General features: G+C 45.0%; 1 protein-coding gene and 1 non-coding gene across 2 annotated transcripts in view; both read right to left on the bottom strand.

Moving 5' to 3' along the window:
* Positions 1-3,451: 3,451 nt before the first annotated feature.
* Map3k9 (mitogen-activated protein kinase kinase kinase 9) overlaps positions 3,452-23,102 on the bottom strand; it is a 72,775-nt gene continuing 53,124 nt past the window's right edge. The window contains 7 exon segments of the mRNA XM_020185597.2: positions 3,452-12,001; positions 13,296-14,099; positions 15,168-15,280; positions 16,743-16,811; positions 19,121-19,274; positions 20,673-20,795; positions 22,454-22,694. Of these exon segments, the coding sequence (XP_020041186.2) occupies positions 11,517-12,001; positions 13,296-14,099; positions 15,168-15,280; positions 16,743-16,811; positions 19,121-19,274; positions 20,673-20,795; positions 22,454-22,694 (1,989 nt within the window). The 3' untranslated portion in view covers positions 3,452-11,516.
* On the bottom strand, positions 17,370-17,442 carry Trnaa-agc (transfer RNA alanine (anticodon AGC)). Its single transcript has one exon. It is a non-coding gene; the product is annotated as a tRNA-Ala (tRNA).

Raw genomic sequence — 23,102 nt, 5'->3', positions numbered from 1 at the left:
TGGAAGTCTGTGTTTCTTTAACTGGCCACCTCTCTCTAATCATGGTCCTCAGGATCCGTCCTCCATTGTGCTTGGGAAACTTCATTGTAGCCCAAGGAGACTGTTCTCTTCTAGAGGGCAGAATTGTGGGGGTTTTGTTGTTGTTTTGTTTTTGAGATAGGGTCTCACTATGTAGCCCGGGCTGGCTTTGAACAACTTGCTATATAGTTCAAGCCGGTCTCAAACTTGCGCTTCTCCTGCCTCAGCCTCCCAAATGCTGGGATTATAGTCATGCATCATCACACTTGGCTTCAAAATCTGATTTCTATTCCTTCTTTTTCCATCTTTCTCTTGTCCAGCTCTCCCTTGCCTCCTCCCCCACAGTTCTGCCACTTAATTTGGTGACTATTTTAAAAGGCTATAGTCTTAGACATCTGTGTAGGTAGCAGAACATCTGCTTATAGGATTTATACTCTCTAAAGCAGGAGGCCTCCATGCTGGAAAAATCAAATCTTACAGGAAGCACAACCACAGCCTTAGGGATGGGGAAGGGTCAGAAGCAGTGATATTTTGATAGGGGTTTGGGAAGGTAGGCTGGGAGCAGATCATGTAGGTCCCTTCAGGTCATGCTAAAGAGTGTGGGATCTGCCCTACAGACATTGGGGTGTAACATAATCAGGCTTGTGCTCTTAGCTCATATGTATTTTCCTAGGGCTGATCGGGTTTTTTTGCTTGTTTTGTTTTGTTTTTTTAACTTTTTGGCAGAACTGGGGTTTGAACTCAGCACTTTGTACTTGCTAGGCAGGTACTGTAGCATTTGAGCCACACCACCAGTCTGTTTTGCTTTAGTTATTTTTTTAATAGGGTCTCACATTTAACCCTAGACTGATCTGGACCTCAATCCTCCTATTTTACACTTCCTGCCTAGGTGAGATGACAGGCACTTATCACCATACAGCTTTTTATTGGTTGAGATGGAATCTCTCAAACTTTTTGCCCTGGCTATCCTTGAACCTCCATCCTCCCAACCTCTGCCTCCTGGGTAGCTAGGATTACAGGTGTGAGCCATTAGCACCTAGCCTGATCTTTTTTGCCATACTGGGGAATAAACTCAGGGCCTCCCACTACTGATCTTCTGTTCCACCTTCCCCCTATTCACAAAGAAGTGCCCAGTGCCCCCCACTGGGACTGCACAACAGGCCCTCCTGACTGGATGGTAGTGAGATCAGTGTTCAGAGGAGCAGGGCAGAGCAGCAGGCACCCACCCTCCACACACCTCCACCTCTCTGTGCCAAAACACGTTCTCCAACTTCAGCTGGTGGGACTAGATGGGGTGGGACTAGAGGGCTCAGAGGATTAGGACATCAGTCCCAGCCTGGATGAAACACATTTCCCAACCAGGTGAACAGGGTGTGGTGAAGGTAGGCCCACCCTAGCTCCCTTCACAGAGGGGTGTGTGCTTGTGACTGTGTTAAGAGCTTGCTGTCTGTCCATCCCATGCCTGACATTCCTACCCAAATGTGCACCTGCTCTCCTAGAACTTTCTGTTTTCATGTCCTTACTAGGTTTTGCTTGCAGTTTGCAGATGATCCATCCTAGCAGCACCATGTCTCCACTGGAAGGGGAAAGGAGAGTTCCCTCAGGATGGGAAAGCTGGCTCTTACTTGGCCCCAGTTCTGCTTTTCAAGAGTCAGCTTCTGGAGTTACCTGCTTTATTGCTTAGGACAGGGGACAGCCTTGAAGCAAGTGGCCTGGGCCTTTGGAATATCTGCAGAGGGAAAGCATCCTCAACTACTTTTATTTGCTAATGTTTTAAGGAATATAAAATATTATATTCCTTATTTTAAAAAAGTTGTAATAACTCCAAAAGCGCATTTAAAAATCATACATAACTCTCCACAAAGATAATAATTGACTTTTTCCCAGTCTTTTTCTTATACCTATCAAGTGTGTGTGTGTGTTTTTTTTAAAAGATGGAAACATGCTTTCTGCATGTAATTGGGATCAAATTGCTTTTGGTTTTTGTTGATTTTTTAATTTTTCTGAGGGAAGGTCTCACTTCCCTCAGAAAGGGAAACTTGTATGTAGCAAGTTGAGGCTGGCCTTAACTTGCAATCCTTCTGCCTCAGCCTCTTGAGCACAGGAATTACATGCATGCACCACTTTTTTGTTTTTGAAGTTTTTTTCCGTTCTGCTTTTTAACTTACCATGGATACTTACTCAGTTCCTTAAATATTCCTGAATAATCTAATTTTAGTGGTACATAATGTCTCATACGGTCAGTAACAAAAGCAGAGATAAGAACCTAGGGGGAGGTACCACAGGAGCTTACTTTTAAAATGAGAGAAGTGTGCTGCTTGATTCAAGAAGGAACTACTTTCCATCATTTCATGCCTTTGTGCCTTGATATTCTTCCATCCTTCAGTACGCATTGCAGGGGTATCTCCTCCATGAAGACCCCTGTAAAGTCTCCTCTCAGGCTAACACCAGTCCCAGGAGCCCTGCATAGCACTGATCACATTGCATTACACAGATTTCTTTTTATTTTACCCTCCTCCTTTGCAAGGTTGGGCTCCATCTGAATAAGCTGTGAATTTCCAATGTCCAGTTGACAGCTGGCAGTAGAAGGTACTCAACGAAGCATCCAGCACAAAACCCCACCTCAGTCACCTTTCCCCAAGTATCAGCGAAAGGGGCAAAGAGGTTAGGAGTGAAATGAAAGGTCACAGTGTTAAAGCACAAAGGTGTCTTCACATAAGTTCAGCAGCCATTTTTCCAAATATAGCTGAATCAAGAAACAGGGACTTAGTAGTGAAGAATGGCCTCAAACAAGACTATTTCTATCTGCTTCTATCCTCATCTCTACATAACATAGAATCATGCAAAGTGGGAGCATAAATGCTGCTTTGTGACTAGCTTGCTCCAGAAGCAGCTCCAGGAAACCAAGCGCTTGCCCAAGGTCACACAGCTGACAAGTTCCATTAAGTGCATCAGAGCCAGGACTGGAGGTGTGGCTTACATGGTAGGGCACCTGCCTAACAAGCACAAGGCCCTGAGTTCTAAAAAAGAAAAAGAAAAACAACAACAAAAATAAACCACAAGGAATCCAAGACATAAGCTGGTAACTCTTATGTACACATCTACAACTCCCTTTGTGTTTGTCTTTGTAGCCCCATCCACAAAGTTCATCAGGAGTGTCAGAGTAGATAACAGTAGGGACTTGGAGCTAGCACACACTCACAAGTGGCTCTAGGACCTGTAGGAAAATATGGCCATCTGGGTAGGTGCTGCTCAGCAGAATCTTTCACAAGACTCCTGAAATGAGTTTGGGGGTTTTTCATCCATTGTCTCTGTGTAATTTTTCCTATATATAAAAATGCCCTGGGAATAATGTAGTTACTTGGACATCTGGTTTAAAGAAAAAGAAAAGGTGGGAAGTGCAAGTTTGCAAAAGACCATGACAAGCCAGAAGTAATCATTATAGCAGTTTTATTCAAGTCTCTGTGTGCTCTGGTGTTGAGACCAGGCTGAGATCAGCATTACACTGTAATACAGTAAGAGGTTTAGCCATCGAACCAAGCCTGCTTGGCATCCCTAGTTAACAATTTACAGTACCTTGAAAGGAAAAAAAAAAAAAAAAGAAAAAGCCAAAGGAAAGAACCTGATCAGTTTTCTTCAGGACTTTTCCATCTTTAAATATTGTTGGCAACATACAGTAACTTTAATCTCAAAGCAAAATGGGAGTCCAAGGACACAGAGTCAAGACACACAGACAAGACACTGGTGCAGAGAAGGTCTAAGGCTGAAAAACAGTAGCTAATTTCAGAGGATCAAGACAAACACATATGTGAACTTTCACTTCTCCTAGACTCAAAGGTCCTAAGGGGAGGAAAATCCCAAAGAAAGCTTTTCTGTGATCTAAGTAAAAGCTATCTCCACTCCTTTCCTTAAAATCTTCTAAACGATAGACTAATGTATGTTGTGTGTATATGGTGGGCAAATATGCAGGATAGAGAGTGAAGGGAAGTAGAGAAGTTAGTGAATTAACTCCCTCCCTGCTTTGCTACAGCTGAGTACCAAGGGCATGTGGCTCAATGTGGCAAAAAGGCCCGATTCCTTGAAGAGGAGACCCGACCTATAATGAGGCTTCCAAGCTCAAGAGACTAGGAAAAAAGTGGGATGGATGAAGCTGTAACAAGGAGTAATATGGGGCAACTGTGAGCTGAAAATGGAGAGGCTCAGAGTCTGCCGTCATGCTAGGAGGACAGCTATAGAATGGGCACAACCCTGTGTTGTATGAATCCCTGAAGATTCTTCATGGAGAAAAAATGGTAAAGGAGAAAGCAGCCAGCAATGGAGAAGTTGCTGAGCTCTGGGGAGGTTGAAATCAGTCTCAAAGGAAGATGACACATGAGCCAAGGGACACAATTCCTCGGACAAGGGTGATCTCAAAACCTAGTGGGCCTAAGTTGTGCCAATTTCATCTTGGGACTTCTCAACAGTGGCCTAGAAATGTGCTCAGAAGAAAAAATGCCCACCTTGAAATCAAGCAGATTGGCACCTCACTTCCAAGCTATGTGACCCCAGGCAAGTTATATAACCACCTGAGCCTCAATTTACACATCCTTGTGTGTGTATAATATCCAATGTGTATGTGGATAATATCCAACTCCCAGGATTATTATATTGACTCCCAGGAGTCATAAATATGTACACATGAATCCCTAGGACATCACTTCCTGTGTGCAAGAAATTTAATGGTTTCTTATTACTAGTCTCCATTTCTAGGCCAGAACTAACCCATGCCTCACTCTGACAGTAATGTAGAAAAGAGGCATAGGGAGTGTGACTTGTGGAACTGGAGGTAGAATAAATGATGCAAGTGAAATAAAGACAGTGGAGAATAGTAATGGCAGTGAAAATGATACTGGCAGGGGATGTGGGGGGCAAAGTGGAGGGGAATGTGAGGCCCAAGGTTAGAGAGCGCAGTGCTGGATGCAGGAGGAAGTAGAAAAGTCTCCATTCTTTGGTCCCTTCTGAGATCTGGGAAAGAGAATGAATGGTTTATTTGCATCACCTGGAATTCAAAGGGTTTTCTTATTTGTTTGCTTGTTTGGGTATATTTGGTTTTCTGAGACGGGGTTTCACTCTGTAGTCAAAGCTAGCCTCAAACACTTCACATATGTACCCAGAAAGTGGCCTCAGAGATTGAGAGAGCTTGAAAAGCAGCCAGAGAACACCCAGGAAAAATCATCTCCAGTTACAGGTCCAAAGTTAAAAAGTAGGTATTTCACTGGTGTAAATCAATACATTCCTTTGTAAATGTGAAGACTCCCAGAGTGCCTGCCTCCCTCAGGACTGGAGGGGAAGGGCAACTAGAAAAGAAAAGTTACTTCACAATGATGCCTAAGTCCAGGGAGGTTGGGTACCAGGATGAGGTGAGTAAAGCACTTGCCTTGTGTGAAAAATTGAAGGAAACATAAAAAACAAAAAGAAGAAACAAACCTCAGTATTCAAGGGGTAAATCATATTCAAAGCAGTATTCTAAAAAAAATCAAGTTAATGAAAAAAATCCATGATGAACACAGTATCAAAATTTTAAGTCAAGTCAGGTTCTGTCTAAGCAGGTGTCTAGGTATGAAAGAGCTCAGGAATGGGGGCCACATATTATTTCTCAAACTGGCTTTGGTCTTTAGTGAGGGCAGAGCAAATAACATCATACTTATGAGGACTCTGCTTGCCAGGACTTCTCTTATAGCCATTCTGACTCTGAGTTCAGAGTTCTAGGATCCCCACCGCACACATCCCAGCAGGAAAGTCCTGACTTTGAACTGCTGGAACTAGATTCTGATATCTCATTGTGATACACCCATCTAGTTGTTATGTCCACACCTGCCAATCAATCCAGTAAAACTCGCTTGCATTGCAGGGAGAGCAGGTCAGACCAGTCAGGAGGGAAGATGGATCAGGGAAACAGAAGTGTGAAAAAGCTCCCCAGTCTGGTAACCAACCAAGCCCTGTGCCTCTTCTCTTTCCAGCTCAAGGCCCAAAGCAGGCTCCATGTAGGGGACATAAGGACCCACAAGCAATAAGAATCAGGAAGGAACAATTCTATAGGCTTAAGCTCAGGAAGAGAACCCAACATTCCAAAAAGCCAATGCCAGGGCTCCCTAAGCAGCCTAGGGAAGCCAGGGTGATTCTAGGGCTTATACCGGAAATGGTCAAAGCAGGGACTGGGGCCTGTCAATATCTCACCAGGAAGAACTGAATATACTTAGAAATGGCCCTAGAAAGCCAGTGAGACTCACCTGGCCTGAAGAACTAACCAAAAGCCCAGGGCTGGGTCAGGCTAGTCAGGCACCTATTAATTAGCCTTACTGAGCCACAAGTTCCACTCCTAGCTGCTGCCTTCCAACACTGGCACATGAAGTAGTGAGCACCCAGGCAGCAATGCCAGGGAAAAGTCCAGACTGAGATTTCCCTGGAAGCAGCAGTGGGTCTTCCTTTTACTTGTAGAGCTTTTTATTAATTAGGATCTAGGAAAACAGTGACTTGCCTGAACTCAGAGAGGTATTTGGGAAAGTGTTGCCAACAATAACCAAATCTTGGTAAGAAGTCATCTTAAGTCAAGCCAAGGAGAGGGGGCAAGTGATACATTAAGTTGAACCATATGAAATAGCAGATATTCACCGGTTTTTGACCTACAAGCAAACATACACACATGCTTTTCTCCACCAAAAGACATAATCTAGCAAGGTGAGATTTATCAGTGCTGGACTTGGGGCTCCAAAACCATACATCTGAAAAGATGGGGGAGTCCTGGCTATGTTGCCCAGGCAGGCCCCAAACTCCTGGGATCAAGCGATTTTCCTGCTTCAGCCTCCTGAGAGTCTGGGTCTCCAGGCCCACACCACTATACCTGGCTAGGATTATACATTTTATAGGATCTTACATTTTAAAGTTAGAGGCTTCAGATGGAGAAGGCAGCATCACCCCCTGTTCAGCTGGGCTTCTGAGGTTCAGAGGAGGGGAGACATTTGCAAGTTAGTAGACAGCTCAAATGACTAGGTTCTTGCCACCCCATTTACTTATGACCACAATGCACCGAGGGCCGCTCTCACCTCTGCTCCAAGTCCACAATCTGGCTAAACCCTCAGGATAAGTCTGGCACTATACAAATGGCAGGACCTGCTTTTTCTTCCCTTAGTCCTTCTAGGGGTGAGGAGTATTTCTATATTATCTGCCTGGGCCATCTCTCATACACCTGACCCAAAGGCACAGGCTCAAATAAACACAAGATGAAAATGTTAAGGTTTTGTATTCATGGGGGTGGGGGCTGCTGGATGGATGGACATTTCAACCCTGAGGTGTTCCATTTGCAACCCACCAGCCTTCAGTACCTCTACTCTGCTAAAAGTGAGCTTAACAGTGGTAGAGCTCTTGCCTAGCATGTTTGAGGACCTCGCACTAAAAAAAAAAAAAAAAAAAAAAAAGTGAGCTTGACCAGTTAGGAATGTCCAGTCTTTGCACAGGGATAGGAGGGTCATTAAATATGGGGACTTTGGAGACAAAAGCATTGACCAAAGGTCAGGTCTAGACATCCTGGGGGTGTCTTGTGTCCCTGAGCAACAATGGCCTGAGGGGAAAGGGGCTTTGTGAGGAGCCCCATACTATGACACACGATGTCCCATGGGAAATGGGACCCTTTCCCAAACATTCTTCCAGGGATTGGCCTGATTCCAGGCTCTTACTAAATATGACCCTGGGAATGACCCTAAGAAAGCAGAGACAGCCAACTGTCCCTCTGAATCTGCCACCAACCTCTCATCTCCTCTATCTTCCTTTGTAAGAAATGGTGAAGATGGTTGGCCTGCCAGGTTAAGTGGGAGAATTAGGAAAGGATGCTTGTCAATACCAAGTGCTACATTACATGGTCAGAGGCATGTGTCTGGCCATGGTGCCCATTAGTCATGCTAAGACACTCTAAATCACTTCTCTTCCAGATGAAATCACTTCTCTTCCAGATGAAACAAAAGCAAGATCCCCTGAGGCAAAGGTGGGGAGAACCACAATGTCAGCTTCAGCATATTCATCCTGCAGAGATGGCGGAACCTTCCTCTTGGAGCTGGCAGGGAGCCACAGTGTTTCATTGACCTGTGATACACACTCCTATTGCCCTTGTAAGGGGAAGCATGTGACAAGGTCTTCAAAAGGAAAGAAATCTGAGAGGGGCTAAGAGACAAGCCTAAGGTCACATAGCCAAAGCAGATGGGGGAACAGAGCTAACTTGTTCAGTCTCTGAGTCCAGTGGTCCAACTTAGCAATCAGTTCAAATAGCCTTTTAATTTCTCTTTGCTTACATCTTCATCTTTAAGCATTTTCCCTCCTGTACCAGGTAGGGCATTAAATGCAGGAAGAAAATGTTATCATTTTATAAAGGTCAGGGAGAAAAGTTAGCCCTATTCTGAGTTGTAAGACATTGTAATTATCATGATTAACAGACCCTGGCAATGCGAAAGGATGCCAAGTTCATTGCTTACACACACACACACACACACACACACACACACACATGAATGAATATGTGTTTTTTTTTTCTTCAGTACTCGGGTTTGAACTCAGAGCTTTGTGCTTGCTAGGCAGGTGCTCTATCACTAAGCTACATCCCTAGCCATAGGATGCCAAGTTCAAAGCAACAATCAAAAATGGCAAAAAAAAAAAAAAGCATTAGAATAGCTGTAGCATCTATTTAGCTCCTGACAGCAGCCTAGATCCCCAAGGGGATAAAGAAAAGATAATCAAATATAAACACAGTAGTAAAGAGCTGAAGGACCCAACGACGATGAAGCAGAGAGCTGTATCTGTTCCTATCATCATCTTCCACATAGGGACTACCTGCTAACTGCAGAAGAACCATCTCTTTGAGAAAAGGAAAAGAAAGGGAAAAGGAAGGGTGGCTACTGCTGCTCAAGTGGTTTTATCTACAGCTTCTGGGTCTGCTCCTAACCATGACCACAGAGCAAGCCACAGAAACTACTACTTTCTTGATCTTTATCCTACCTCCAGCCATGTTCCACAGAGTGTAGCAGGCAGGGGCCCATGGGAGCCCAGGCTTAGAGGAAATGAGAGATGCCAATTCCTCTACCTTCAAGCATGCTAATTGTAGCATCGTTATAATAACCCTGCTTTTGCTTCTCTCAGGTACAATTATTTCCTTAGGAAGGACCCTTCCTGGTCTTTCCACAGGGCAGATGAGTAGAAACTGTATTCAACCTCTCACTCAATGGCAGGTAGCTGTCATGCAGTTTACACTGCATCCATTGCACTACATCTTGCCAAGAAAGATGGCTGCAACCTAACAAAACAGCAAAAAGGAAAGAATGAGCAAAGGAAAAATCTCTGTCTCGTGTCACAGAGCAGAATTTAAAGCCAGCATAGCTCTATGCTATAGACTACACTATAGGCTGCAGCCTACCTGAGCGCCATTTAGTAGAGTCAGATGTGTTTCTGGCTTAGGGACATGGGTTTTGGAAGGCCCAGACAAAGAGCACAGAACAGAATATTTGTTCTTCCCCCCATCAAGAATGAAGTCTCCTCACTGGGTTGATTAGAACTGCTGAGAGAATTCACGTTTTTTCCCTCTCCTAGCAGAGGAGGTAGGAACATCAGGACAAAAGTAATCAATCACTTACTTTCTGACTTCACTGAACCAGAGATGAGAGATAAGATGAGATGCAATAACAAAACCCTGGGCAATACCACCAGTCCAAGGCTTGTTGGAACCCTTGAGCCAAAGAGCAAATGGACTCATAAAGCAAAGAACAGTGTGATGACCAAGGTTACCTCTTTAATTTTTCCCAGGACAGGACTTCTATCACAGTTACAGGGAAAAGAGCATTGCCCAAATTCATCACTTATGCCAGCTGTACCTCTCCCCTTCAGGCATCCAGGCAGCAAGCATGAGGAACTGCAGATTCACCTCTAACATCACCACAGAATGGAATACCATGCTAAAGGACCATGGAGCAGCACAGTCTTGGGTGAAGAGGAGCATGATCTGAGGATTGTACTCCCAAACAAGCTATTATTGCCACATGAAGATCATGGTTCACACACAACACAGGAGCCCTCAGAGTAAGTGGACAGTGAAGAAATATGTGAAAAGGTTTTAGACAAAGCTCAACATTTAAGTTCAGGAAACAAATACCAGACAAGTCAGCAACTGTCTCTGTTGTCGTTCCTACCTAGCTCATCGTGCAGAGGCCAGCACAAGGGCTATCTGTGCACAAAGACTGGTACGATCAGTGTCCAGTGCTTAGGACTTCAAGGCTACTGTACATTAGTGGCTTGCTGAGCACCTTATAAACAGCATCATATTACTACATCCATTTACATAAGGTACTAACAATGGCTCCATTTTACTTCAAGGGCGTCAACAAAATGAATGGCCTGGCAGAGAAGGAATCCCTCACAGTTCTAACCCTCAGGTACAGGACCCATCCCATTATGCTATTCTGGTATATTGCAAAGATATCTCCTAATCAAACACATGACCTAAAGCCCACTGATTCCAGGAAGTGGAAAGAAGACCAAGGGGAGGGAATAACACATAAACATTCACAACAAAAGAGACAAACACAGGAACTGTTTGACTTAGAACTGGCACCAGTGAGTCCCCCAAGCTGGTCCTGGGATGAGTATGTTTGGATCAGAACCTGGTGTGACCATGTCCTGACCCCAAGCAGATAGATGGGGGGCCTTTAATGAGTGCTGGTTTCTGCCCTTCACTGAGTATATCTCAAACAAAACAAAACAAAACAAAGTAAGAACAGACTTCATTACCCAACTCATGACAACTTGACTGCACTTTTCCTAACTCCCTCCCTTCCATTTCCATGAAGCTAGTTCTCCTTACCACCTTTGGGCTCAAGTAAATAGGTGGGGCATGTGGAAGTGCAGGGAGGTAGTGCCAGCTCTATCAATCACTATGCCCCACACATGGCCACCTTGCCCTCAGTCTTCCAGCTGGCAAGAAAGGACTTAGGACATGGGATAGCTCATATCTTACACCAAACAAGACTCCAATTCATGGGTGCTGGAGAAGGTGAAAGAGGAGCAAAATGAATCACAGATCATCCAATACTGGTGTGTAGGAAGGTGGAACTCGGGGCTAACAAAGGAATACCAGGAAAGCTCTGGCTGAGAAGGAGCAACAGACAGATTTGGCTGAGTGACTCTGCAGGGTCACCCTAAAGGTTAGGAAGAATGGAGGGTGGGGGACATGCATGCACCCTCCCTCCCTTACACAGCCAGAGCTGATGGCCATAGCCCCTCCAGTGGACATGGGTAGAAAAGCCCTGCAGGGCAGGAGACTCTCTGAAGTGGCCCTGTTTCCATCCCTTCTATCTTCAAAGTGCATTTTCAGTGCAAGAAGTAGGGCTGGATCCCAGGAGGCCCAACTCTGAGAAAGGGCTGTGCCAGCCAGCTCCCTCCATCTCCTCTGGCCTCCCCCTTGCCCACCCCTCACCCTTCTCATGCTAAGACCAGAACTCCTGCTGGATCTCATAAGGGGTAGGTCTGTGTGTGTTCAGTTCAGCTCTGCACAGAGGTACAGTGTTGTCCTGGCTCTGCCCCTCTGCGTCCAGATCAAGAAGCGTCCGTTCAGCAGGGGGCAGTGGTCCCGCCTGAAATGGGAGCAGGGCTGGGAGTCCAGAACGCTCTTCCACAGTGCTGCTGCTGCTAGCAAAGCAGGAGTCCAGGTTGCTGGGTGTCTCTGTGCTGGAGCTGTTGGCTGGGGAGGCGCTGCGGGCATGGCTTGGGGACACAAACCACCAAGGGTCCAGACGTTGCCGATTGGCAGAAGGTCGTGGCCGAGGCAGAAACTCCAGAGTCTTAGGTCTCTCCAATGTAGAGTCCTGCTGTGTGTTCCAACGCCTTGGAGTTGGGGGAAAGACCACATTGGGGTCAGGGAGACGGGGAAATTCACCTGGGTCTCGGCTGGGACTGGGGGTTTTCAACATTCCTGGTCAGGGAAATAAAAGGAGGGGCATCAGATGATGGTACCATATTTCCAGGTCAGCTATACACTGTTTCTACCCCATTCTACTATATTCCTATGTACTCAGGGAAACATGAATTAACAAACATTTACCAAGTACCTACTATGTGCCATGCAGTGTGCCAGAAGGCACTGGAGATGCAATAGTGAACTAGAAGGTCTAGGTCCCCGTGCCCAGTACAGTAACATAGGGAGGGGTGTCATATCTGTAATGAAATAACTTAAGGAAGACATTGGCAAAAGACCCACAAGCTAGCCATTTGTGTTTTATTGGAACATATTGTGGATACACTTAGTGGCTATTTTCCAACTACAGCAACATAGCTGTGCAGTTACTACAGAAACAGTATGACCCACAAAGTGTAATTATTTACCATCTGGCCCTTTCTCAAAACAGTTTGCTGACCCCTGACTTAAGGGAATGTCCATCATTCATTTGTTCATCCATTTAATAATGACATGACAGGAACAGAGCTAAGAAGCAGAAGTCTAAAGGTGAGGAATATAGTTTCTGTTGCCAAAGAGGTTACATGCCTGAGTATAACAAATCTATGGGAGGGATGGCCAAGAGAATGGTAAAATACAATAGTCCCTGGCACTTTTATCTCCCTTTCTCTCACTGGACTAAAGGCTGTTTCCAAGCCAGACTTAGTCCTCTAGGGAGCTAGGGATGGTGGCAGGAAAGTCTTAGGCTGAGAGTATGCCATAGAGTCTCTGATGTCAGATGCAGAAGCCAAGAATGTGCACATGGATATAATTTGCCTGGACACTTCTCCAGGTCTGAAGAGGTGTGAGTCAGAGATGCGTGTTGGAGAGCATGATGAATGGGCAGAAGCTTACCTTATGAGTGTGTCTGAACTAATGTGATAATGGGAGGCATGAGCCCAGCTACGTGGCAGAAAACATCCCTTCCAGGTGCAGTGCAGCATTCCTTCCCAATAGCTGCAGTATCCTCAGGAAATAACCAGAAGCTAGACTCCTGCCCTACCCTAGTTCCCACTGGAGCCCAGTCTGCTTCTTCCTAGAACCCAGATTACTCCGGGGAAGACCCTCTAAGGCACAAAATAGAGAGAAATCAGCCAGCTCTGGCCACATCCCTGAGTCCAGCTCAGCGTGACCTGCTTGGCTGAGTAAGAGAAGGAATGGGGCTTACTCATACCCAGAAGTCAAAAAAGGAAATGAGGCACCTACAAAACATTTCCAATCTCTAGGAGTCACAAAAGAAGGAAATAGAAATGAGGAAGAGGAAGAGACTCACCTGCTCCAGGACTAGGGGTCAACCCATTGCTGGAGGGGCTCCTGCTGGTCTGGACAGCCACTGGCTTAAGGGCCCCATCAGAAGGAGTCCGCCGGTGACCACTTGGTTGTGCGGGGGCCGTGAGGGTGACATGGGTGGGAGTCAAGGATTGGTTAGGGTCTCGCTTGAAGCGCTCCACACGGACATTGACTAGGGGGTTGTGGGTGCATGGGGGCAGGGGTGGGGCCTCAACTGGGCTGACTGGCATCTCATATACCACAATCTCATCACTGTCAGAGCGCAGCAGGGAGCGTGTGGAGTTGCATTCAGAGATGGAGGAGAGAGAGAGCAGCGTCAGGGAGGTGGAGGGGTCTCCCAACAGCAGCATGGGCTCTTCCTTCTTGAAGAGCTTTCGGGAGGGAGGGCTGGTGCTCCGACGAGGCCGGCCGGCCCTCTGAAAAAGACCCTCGCGTCTTTTCTTCTCTTCCCGGGCGGGTGGCTCAGGCTCCTCTGGGGGAAGCAGCTGACACTTGCCAGCTTCCAGCAAGTCAAACCCTAAGCCTGTGGCTGCCAAAACAGCCCCACAGCCAAGCAAAGCCACCTCACAGCGGCGGTGGTGGGTACTACCACGCTTGAGGCTGTTCGTTGGCGTCAGCTGAGGGGTACTGGTGGCTGAGTTGACTGGGGTGGGCTCCTCATGGACTCCATCACTGGAGGGGTCATCCCCATCCTCTCCACGAGGAAATGGGATACAGAGGTAGGACTGGTTGGGTGAATGCTGAAGGCGACCCTCTCCACTCCTTGAGCCTTCACTGTCCTCATCCTCTGTGAAGATGAGAAGAGAGGAAGGGAAATAGGGAAGAAATAAGCAAGAATAAGAATCTGATCCTTTTCCCCAAACCCAGGCCTCCTAATTCAGTGTCTGGAATGAAATGACCTAATAGACTAATGGGCAGAACATGTAACTGGACATTGAACCAACAGAGCCATATCGTCCCTCCTCCCCTTACCCACCTCTATTCAACTGTGACCATCACGAGGAAATCAATCTATATTCCAGAGCCCATTTTTCTATTTGCAGATCTGCTAATTTGCTACTTCTTTCATAGGGACACCCTTTTTTGTGTGATACTTGGAACTGAACTCAGGACCTCATGCATGCTAAGCAAGTACTCTACCACTGGGCTACACTCTCAAGTCCACAGGAGCCCTTTATACAAAGTACAGTATGAGTTTGTAGAACACTGGCCAGAACAGAAACATTCCTAATGTTTTTATACCTTAAAGTTGGAAGGGCCTTTGGATTTCTAGAGTGATAACCTAGCAACTTGTCTTAAGAGTGATCTTCACAAATGATTAGAATCATTCACCAACATGGGTGAAGTTCAAAGTACTCCACAGACTGACTTACTATGACCTTGGAAGTCCACAAAGATAAGACTACTGAAAGAGAAAACCTGAGAAGAACTTACCCACCCTTAATTAATCAGAGGGCAATACTGGAAAGCTTCCTGGGAAGAGGACTACAGTGTCTTGTATCACCATCTTCTACTTTATGAACTCCCCCCATTAATACTTGAAGAAACAGACTTCATATATGTCTGATTCAAGGTCTTACTTATCCTTTTGTACTGCCCTAAGGAGACTATTACTGGCCCCTTGGAGTAGGAAGCCAAGGGTAGGCTCCATGGCATAATAGAATGCAACTGTGATTTGGGAAGACTCAATGGAATGGGAGTAGAACAGACTAAGGAAGGATAGAGTGGGTGGATGGGGGGGTCAAGTAAAAGATGAAACAAATCCTATGAATAGTACCAGGGGTCCTTAAATAATCCTGGAAACTTGTCCATGAAGTCCTGAGGGAACAGGGAGAGAACCAAGACAAGAGCTTACCCATCTCCATAAGGCTGGTGAACCCTGGCAAAGCTGGACTACTCCTTGGGCCCTTCCCCAGGTTGGGGGCACTGGATGACCACTGTTTGTATCCATCTACCAGGGACTTGAGGCTGAAGAAGAAGAAATGAAGAGAGCATCAGAACTGGCTATTTCTCTTACTCAAGCCTCCAAGGGCCTATGGAATATGTCCCCCTTATCTGTTTGATCAGACTGAAGAGCCTTGGGGTACGGGTAACAGCTCTTACTAAGCACATCTACTCACAAACAGAAGTGCACATGCTCTAGGGAAAGAAAAGCAGTGGTATGATCCAGCCCCTCACATGCTGTGAAACTGTGGAAAGATCTGGTGGGCAGGTTGGCAAGCAAACAGAAAGCTGCCCAGCTGGTGGAGGTCCTGCCTGAGCCATTCTTAAAGAAAGACAGCCAATCCACACAAACACTGAATGTAATAACATTCACGACATTAGAAGTACCGTGATGCAAACACCTGCAACACAAGGCAAGCATGGGGTAAATGAACCAGCAGAAATGGCCCGGGCCATCCACTCACATCATTTCTCAATTTCTCCTTCCCAACTTTTGTTTGACATGCTTAAGCAACTTTCAAAGCCATCCACTTTTCAAAACAACCAACCAACCAACAAGGCTGTACCAATCCAGTGCACGCTGGGACAGACCTATGTGGGTAGTACATTACAGTATATGCAGCCCTCACTTGTCTGGGCACAGAAAGAGGACAGCAGCTCACTTTCAAATCCCTGCAATCAGTTCATTTGATAAGCTGGTAATTCTCCAAGGATACGACTGGGTCCCCCATCAACCCCCTTACATGAAGGAGGTATCAAAGGCCAGGAAGCCTGGGCCTTTTTCCTAAAGGACAGTAAAAGGGAACACTGAGGAATCTGTGTGCTATCTGGTGGCACTGGAGGATCCAGGATTATAATCAGAGTTGGAATTTTTTTTTTTTTTTTTTACTCAGGGCCTCACACGCTACCACTTGAGCCACTCCACCAGCCCTGGCTCTACTTTTTAATGCTAAAGACCTGTTCAACTAAAGCCCACTCCCCCAAACACCCAGGCCACCTGAGGGAGAGAGAAGAACCGGCTTTCTCCCTGATCTCAGAACTCTGTTTCAAATGCTATCAGAAATATCAGTCTCTACTGGTTTCAACTAAAATACAGAGTCAGAGAGAAGCATGCTGTTAAACTCACAGCCTGCGACTTCCAAATGGTAACCATAACATCAATTCCAGCTCTAATCTCTGGATCAAAGGTTATACAGATTAGTAAAGTCAAAACCAGTGTTCAAGACTGAAGGATAAATAGCCAAGTGCTTTCTCCCTAACACTAAGGGTGCCAATAGTATCCCAACAATTGGAGTAGTCAAGAGACAGATTACACAGAAATTTTCCCAAGGTGCACGATGGTACTGCTCTTTAAAAACAAAAAAAAAAAACAAAAAGTCAGCTTGGCCCTTGCAGTGCTGAGGCTTGATTCTATGGGGCATGAGAACAAGGAAATGGAAAGTGATTGCTCCCATTACAGCTGGTGAATGGGTGAAGTTGGACTCACCCCAAATGGAAATGTGGAGATTCTGATGGGGTACTTAAGCCATTAGCTTTTTCCCGTTTCTGAGGGGATCTTTAATGAGTAAAGAGAATTAGTAGTACACAGGGCAGAGCACAGCCAGCTCAGCCTCTCCCACACCCCAACAAACAAGGCTGGACTAGCCTATATGACCAGCCACCCTCCCCTTGTCCAGTCAGGAAAGGACCTCAACAAGATGGCCCTGTTTGAGCTGCTTCAGGCCCAAGCCCTCCCAGTCTGTGGGACAAAGGTTCAGTCCAGTTATGGAGTAACTGCAAGGGGAATGTGAATACAAAGACATTTAGGATGTCTATAGACAAGTGTGTGTGTTTCCTACAGATATGTAATGTTTGTTAAAAGGATGAAGATGAAAATTCATTTAATATTACTGAGTTCAAGACAACTTTATGCCATTGCGTTATTTTCTCTAGTCAATGGGGATTACAATAGAATATAATTGCAATATATAATCTGTCATATAGCAGAGTTTAAAAAGTTCTGATGGCAAAGAGACCTTTACTGAAGACTGAACAAAATATTCTTTCATTTCTTCAGTAGGAACTGATAATCATGATAATATAAGGCACATATTTTTACCTCCCTCCCCCTTTTTGGCAGCACTGGGGTTTGAACTCAGGGCCTCATGCTTGCTAGGCAGGTGCTCTACCACTTGAGCCACTCTGCCAGCCCTAAGGTACATTTTTTTTTAATTTCTTCAAAAGTTTATGAGGACAAATCTATTTAAGAAGGAAAAAAATACAAAGTCAAAATTTTATAATGTGAAATAAAGTTAATTTTCTACAAAAATATCTGTAAATGATCCAGAACCATAGAAATTACTGGAACCCAGAGTCAGCCTGGTTAACTCTATTTGGAATTACAATAATGTCAGAAATGTCAGGAGATAGAGGGTGACCAAGTTTCTCAGACCATACTCTAGGCGCAGTACACAAAGGATAAATTGGAAAGCTCTTGCTCCTACAGAACTTGGTGGAATAGAGCAATCTGCTGTTTCCCAAGGATTAGAGTGCTGAATTTATGCATAGCATAGGTAGCTTGTTCTAGATGTCTAAATTTTCTACTCAAAGGTATCTAGTGATTTCTGAAGCCTGGCTTTAGAGAGTCAATCCTTTCTGAATCAAACTGTTATTTTCACTTTGAGCTCAGACCTGACATAGGAAAAGAGATTTTTGAACATGTATTCAAAAGATTACCAAAGCCAGTTAGAGGTTCAGGGAACCCATATGAGCCTATCTTAGAAGGTCTTTGGGAAGTCACTAAAAAAGATTAAGGGGACTGTTGGTTATTCTGACACTTAGAAAATCAGGAAATGTTACATTAGAGTCTAACACCAAGAATAAAAAGTGTAAACCATCAGGAAGAATCATCCTGACTAATATTTACAAATGGTACGAGCCAGCTAATCATCTATTTACCTTACACAGATAAACTTAGTTAATTCTCACATCAACTCCATTAGCTGGGTATTCCTATTATCCTCATTCTATAGATGAGAAAACACAAGCTCACATAGCTAGGCATGATGGAGGTGGGTTTCACACCCAGGCGGTCTGGTGTCAACATCTAAACTTTTCACTATTGCATGACAAGTGCTTGGCCTATGAAGAACCCAGGGTGCAGGGGAGAATTGCCTCCTAGGCCTTAAGTCCATAAATGAATATACAGCACACTCAAGACACCAAGGCCCCCAGGCTTTGTGAGCACTCACACATGTCCATGGCATGAGTTCTGAAAGAAGTTTTAGTGGTCCTGCAGTTATATTCCACTGCACTACCAGGGCTGAGTTCTCTACCTGCCTCTGCTTCAGGATGAGTCTTCTGTTACCTTCCTTGCTTTGGCTTTGCTTTCCTCTGAACAGATGTTTTAAGGGGAAGAACACAGTATAAGTAAAACACTCAGACAGAGCTTTCTGCATTTCCTTAATGTTTGGGCTACTTGTTACTCTGAGTAGAACTGCAGGGGGCAGCAAACCACACTGGTGGGTTAAATCCTGCCCACCATTTGTTTTCATGAGATTTGAAGGGAACATAGCCATGCTCATTTATTTATGTATTACCCAAAGTCTATGCTGCTTTTGTACTTCTCTGTCACTTTAAATTTGTATGTATTACAAAGCCTAAAATATTTATCTTCTGGCCCTTTATAGGAGAAGCTTGACAATTATGGTCCTAAGAGCTTGGAACTTCAGAACTGAGAGATTAGAAAACTCTACTGTAAAGACAAAGAAACTTATAATTTCTCAGGTAGCACTGAAACATGCAATAGAGAAAAAGGTACTTCTATCATATTTTTAAATGGTGCATCCATCTTAAAGAGAGAATTTCACGTCATTTGGCTCTTACCCTTCATCTCCTGAGGCAAGCTCCTTCTGTCCAAGTGTCCCTGGCCCCCATGTTCGTCCCTTCTTCTTTGGGGCTCTCTTTTCTTCCTCCTCCCCTTCCTCTTTTGGAATGACAGAGCTCCGGCCCCAGGTTTTGCTGCTTTCACCTGGTGTCACTGTGGATAACAAAGGTTGGATAAGATCCAGAAAATGGAGATGGACCCTCCAAAACTAGTGTTTACTCCAGCAGATGCGCACACCACACACCCACCCCCCCACACATACACATGCACACCACACCCCCCTCATCACGCACACACATATACATACCATTCATACCCCTCTAACTACATACCCACACACTGGTAGCTGTAGGGAAGTTAGATCTCATCAGAAACTATGCCCAAGTGGACCTTTCCAGGATAGTACTTTGACAAAGCACTAAAAATGGGAAAAACTTCCTAAATTTTCACAAGTCCAATGTAAAAATGTAAAGCTGGAGCTCAGGCCAGCCAGATACCTGAGTTCCAAACAGATTTGACTTAAGGAACTTGTTTTGCTGGGTGGAATTGGTTGGTGGGAGAATGAAGAGGTTGGTAGGAAAAAAAAAAAAAAGACAAGGGGTAAGAAAAAGTGGGTGAATAGAACTTTTAGAAGGAAAGGGGGATAAAAGAAGAAAATGGAGAGTTCGGGAATATGGAGAAGGAAGTCAGGAGAAGGAGAGGGAAAGGAACAGGCCTAGAGAAATACAACAGACAAGAGGGAGGAACAGTCTTCTGACACTGATACCTTAGAGCAACAGCCGAGACCCAATGGCCTTGGGGGCCTTATATCAGAAACGAGTGAAGTGAGCCAGTCATCAAAAAACAGGGAGGTAGGGGACAGAAGCAAACTATGCAGCACGTGGAAGAAGCTGCTATCAGCTCCAGCCAACTGTGGCCACATGAGAAAGGAACCCACTATTTGATTTTTCAAGGAAGGCCAGAAATCCAGGACTTTTAAATGAAATGTATCTTCAAATAGGGAAATTAATTCATTCATACATGCACACATATACATATCACACATATACATATTATGTATACATATATTTTTAAGACAGAGATTATAGCAAAAATACAATTGATCTAGGCTTGGCCCACTACAGAATATTTGGCAAGTCTTCTTAGGATTTTCTTTGGACGAGTCCTTGCTTGGGAAGCATGGACAAAAGAAAAACAAATAGGGCAGAGAGTGTGCTAGGTCCCAGGCCCAGGTACCAACCTGTGTCTACGCTGCACAGCAGTTTCCAAATTGCTTTGTAATTCACTAAAGATCCTTCAGTACCCACAAACCCCGGTGCTGATAGTTAGCCAATAATAAAAAGTGAGGGAGGCAGCAGTAAAGTTAAGAGCGAGACGGGGAGGGTAAGGGTTTGTGTACATATGCAATGTATGCATGTATATATACACTGTTGAGGAGGGGAGGCAGAAGTTATGGATGGAGCAAGCCAGAATCAGCTGGTAGCTGGATTGAGCAAAGGACAAGTGCCCCTCGTGTGTTCTGCCCCTAACTAATTTGGGAAACTGTCTCACACTGGATGGCTCGAAGGCGAGGAATGATGGTAGGGCTTGCAGGAGGGCTGGAGCGGCTGTTGATAAGACTCTTCCTTTTATCCATGGTGGGGGAGGCCTGCACCGTGAACTTGTGCTGGAAATCTGCTTGGGGAAGGACAAACACAATTGCATGCATTAAGTCTATCCCATCATCAAATTCATTTATAAAATATGCTATCTCCTGGCAGGACTGAGGGGAAGGCCCAGTTTCCTGAAAAGAACTGTTTACCTGGGAAGCACTGTCTTTCAGAATTACCTCTTTTTCCGAAACAGATGTAGCAAGATGGATGTATGAAATGATGGAAAATTCACTGAGTGAATGTCATTAGTTTTCACAAAGCTCTCTATTTAATATGTATAGGTGGAGCGAATACATAGGAAAACCAGCTTTTTAGCTCACAAGAGTTTGTCGATTATTATAAGAAATTAACTTAAAATTTGTGGCTGCATGTGATGCATTAGTGCACGCCTTCTCTTTAGGGACCAAAACTGATGCTTCTCTTTAGGGACCAAAACTGATGCTTCTCCTTAAGTGCAGGCAGAGCAGGGTATCAAAAAATGGCGTATGGTGGGAACCTAGGGATCCAAGGGAGACAGGGCAAGTGGCCCCAATTCTGACACATTCCAAAGGCAGTTATGGTATAGCATAAAGAAAGTAAAATTGTATTTCTGGGTTTCAGTCTCCTCACCTATCAAAGAAGCATAATAAACAGCTGCTTATTTGCATGTAGATCTCCCCACTAGACTGTGATATCCCCAAAGGTGGGAACTACAGCATTTATATCTGCATCCCCAACACACAGCAATATCCTGGCACAGGCCAGATCCTCAAGAGGTGCTTAAAGATACCATGCTAATCAAAAAGAAATATGCAGCAAAGAAACCATTTTCTTTATGTCAATGGAGAATGAATTTTCTTGTCTGTGCCTAAGCCACTATCCTAAGGCTTAATATTATTCACAACTGCTCTTACTATGCCATTTTCCTTGGTTCCTTACACTTCTAATATGCTTGCTTCCTGGGCCAATGTAGACTCAGAACACAAAGAACGTTTTCATTTATAAAAACATTTATATAAGCACTCATCTTCCTACATGGGTACATTATATACCAAAAGATTCTAATTCATAGTTTTACATTTCTTTGCATTTTCCCCAAGGGTATAGTACCACAAATGTACCTTTATTTAGCCAATGCATTTCTGAAAGGCTATGTGTAAATTTTACCATGAAAATTCATTTTGGTTTTGTGTTTTGTTTTTTTTTTTTCGCGGGGGGGAAGGGTGTTAAGACAGTGTCTTGCTAGTAGCCTAGGCTGGCCTCGGACTTGCAATCTTCTTGCCTTGGCCTCCTCCTCTGAGCGATGGTTTGCATTGTCATGCCTAGCTTAAGCCTAGTCTCAACTTCACTCAGAGAACTAATTATTTAAAGAAATCTTGCGATGAACTGTTTTTCAGAGTCAAGATTTCTCTTATCTCATACACACACCCTAGAATCACCCACCCTCTTCTTCAGCTCCTCCTACAGTGAGGACTATGCTTTAAGCAGCCCAGGCCCTGCCAGTCTACTTCACTTCAAATTCTGCATTCACTAACACTGATTTCCCTGGAGTGGGTAGATTTTCAGTAAGCCAGTCTTTCACTGAACAGAATGGCCCACTTGACTCAGGATCTTGTGTTTTCATGCTCAGCCAGCTCCTACAAATCCCCCTACCATACCAGCTCTTGATCTTGCTTCCAGTTCCTGCCTCTGGCCACTGACCGGAAGGGAGGCTGATTCGGTTCCCATCCTTCAGCTTCAGCCGGCTCTTCCTGAACTTGCCCTTACGTTTCTTCACACGGGGCTTCTCCTGGCACAGCTGGTGGATGATAATGTTGAGCTCCCGTTCCAGGATGTCAATCTCCCGCTCAGCCAGCTCTTGTTCTCGACGCCTCAGCAGCTCTTCCTGGTTCTTCTGCTGAAGCGCAGCCCGTGTTAGCTCCTCCTCCCAGGTGCGGAGCTCCTGCAAGTGGGTGGAACCATCAGAGGGGCTCTAGAATGAGACCTAAGATGCTTAGTGCAAAGGAGGGGCTCAATAGCTAGTAAGTGAACACCTGACCATCCTGAGTGTGGGAAAAGTAAGGCTCAGAGCAGTCCATTGAGGATACAGCCAGAGAAGTAAATGCCACAGCCTAAGCCCTAGATACAGGAGCTGGGGGAGTGAAGTAGGCATCACAAGCAATTTGGAGTTAATAGCACTGACATCATAAACACAAGACAATTCATATAAACTATAACAGAGTATGGCGCACAGTATGTGCTCTATCACCATTAGCTATCTTGAGAATGCGTTTCACTTCCCAGAATAGTAGTGCCCCCTCGTCCCTGGGGGTCTTGGAACAGACCCCCAGGGATGCCTGAAACCACAGAT

This window comes from Castor canadensis, chromosome 3, assembly GCF_047511655.1.
Source record: "Castor canadensis chromosome 3, mCasCan1.hap1v2, whole genome shotgun sequence".
NCBI classification, from domain to species: domain Eukaryota; kingdom Metazoa; phylum Chordata; class Mammalia; order Rodentia; family Castoridae; genus Castor; species Castor canadensis.
Note: the sequence above shows the minus strand (reverse complement) of the source record. Positions and strands in the feature narration are given on the sequence as shown.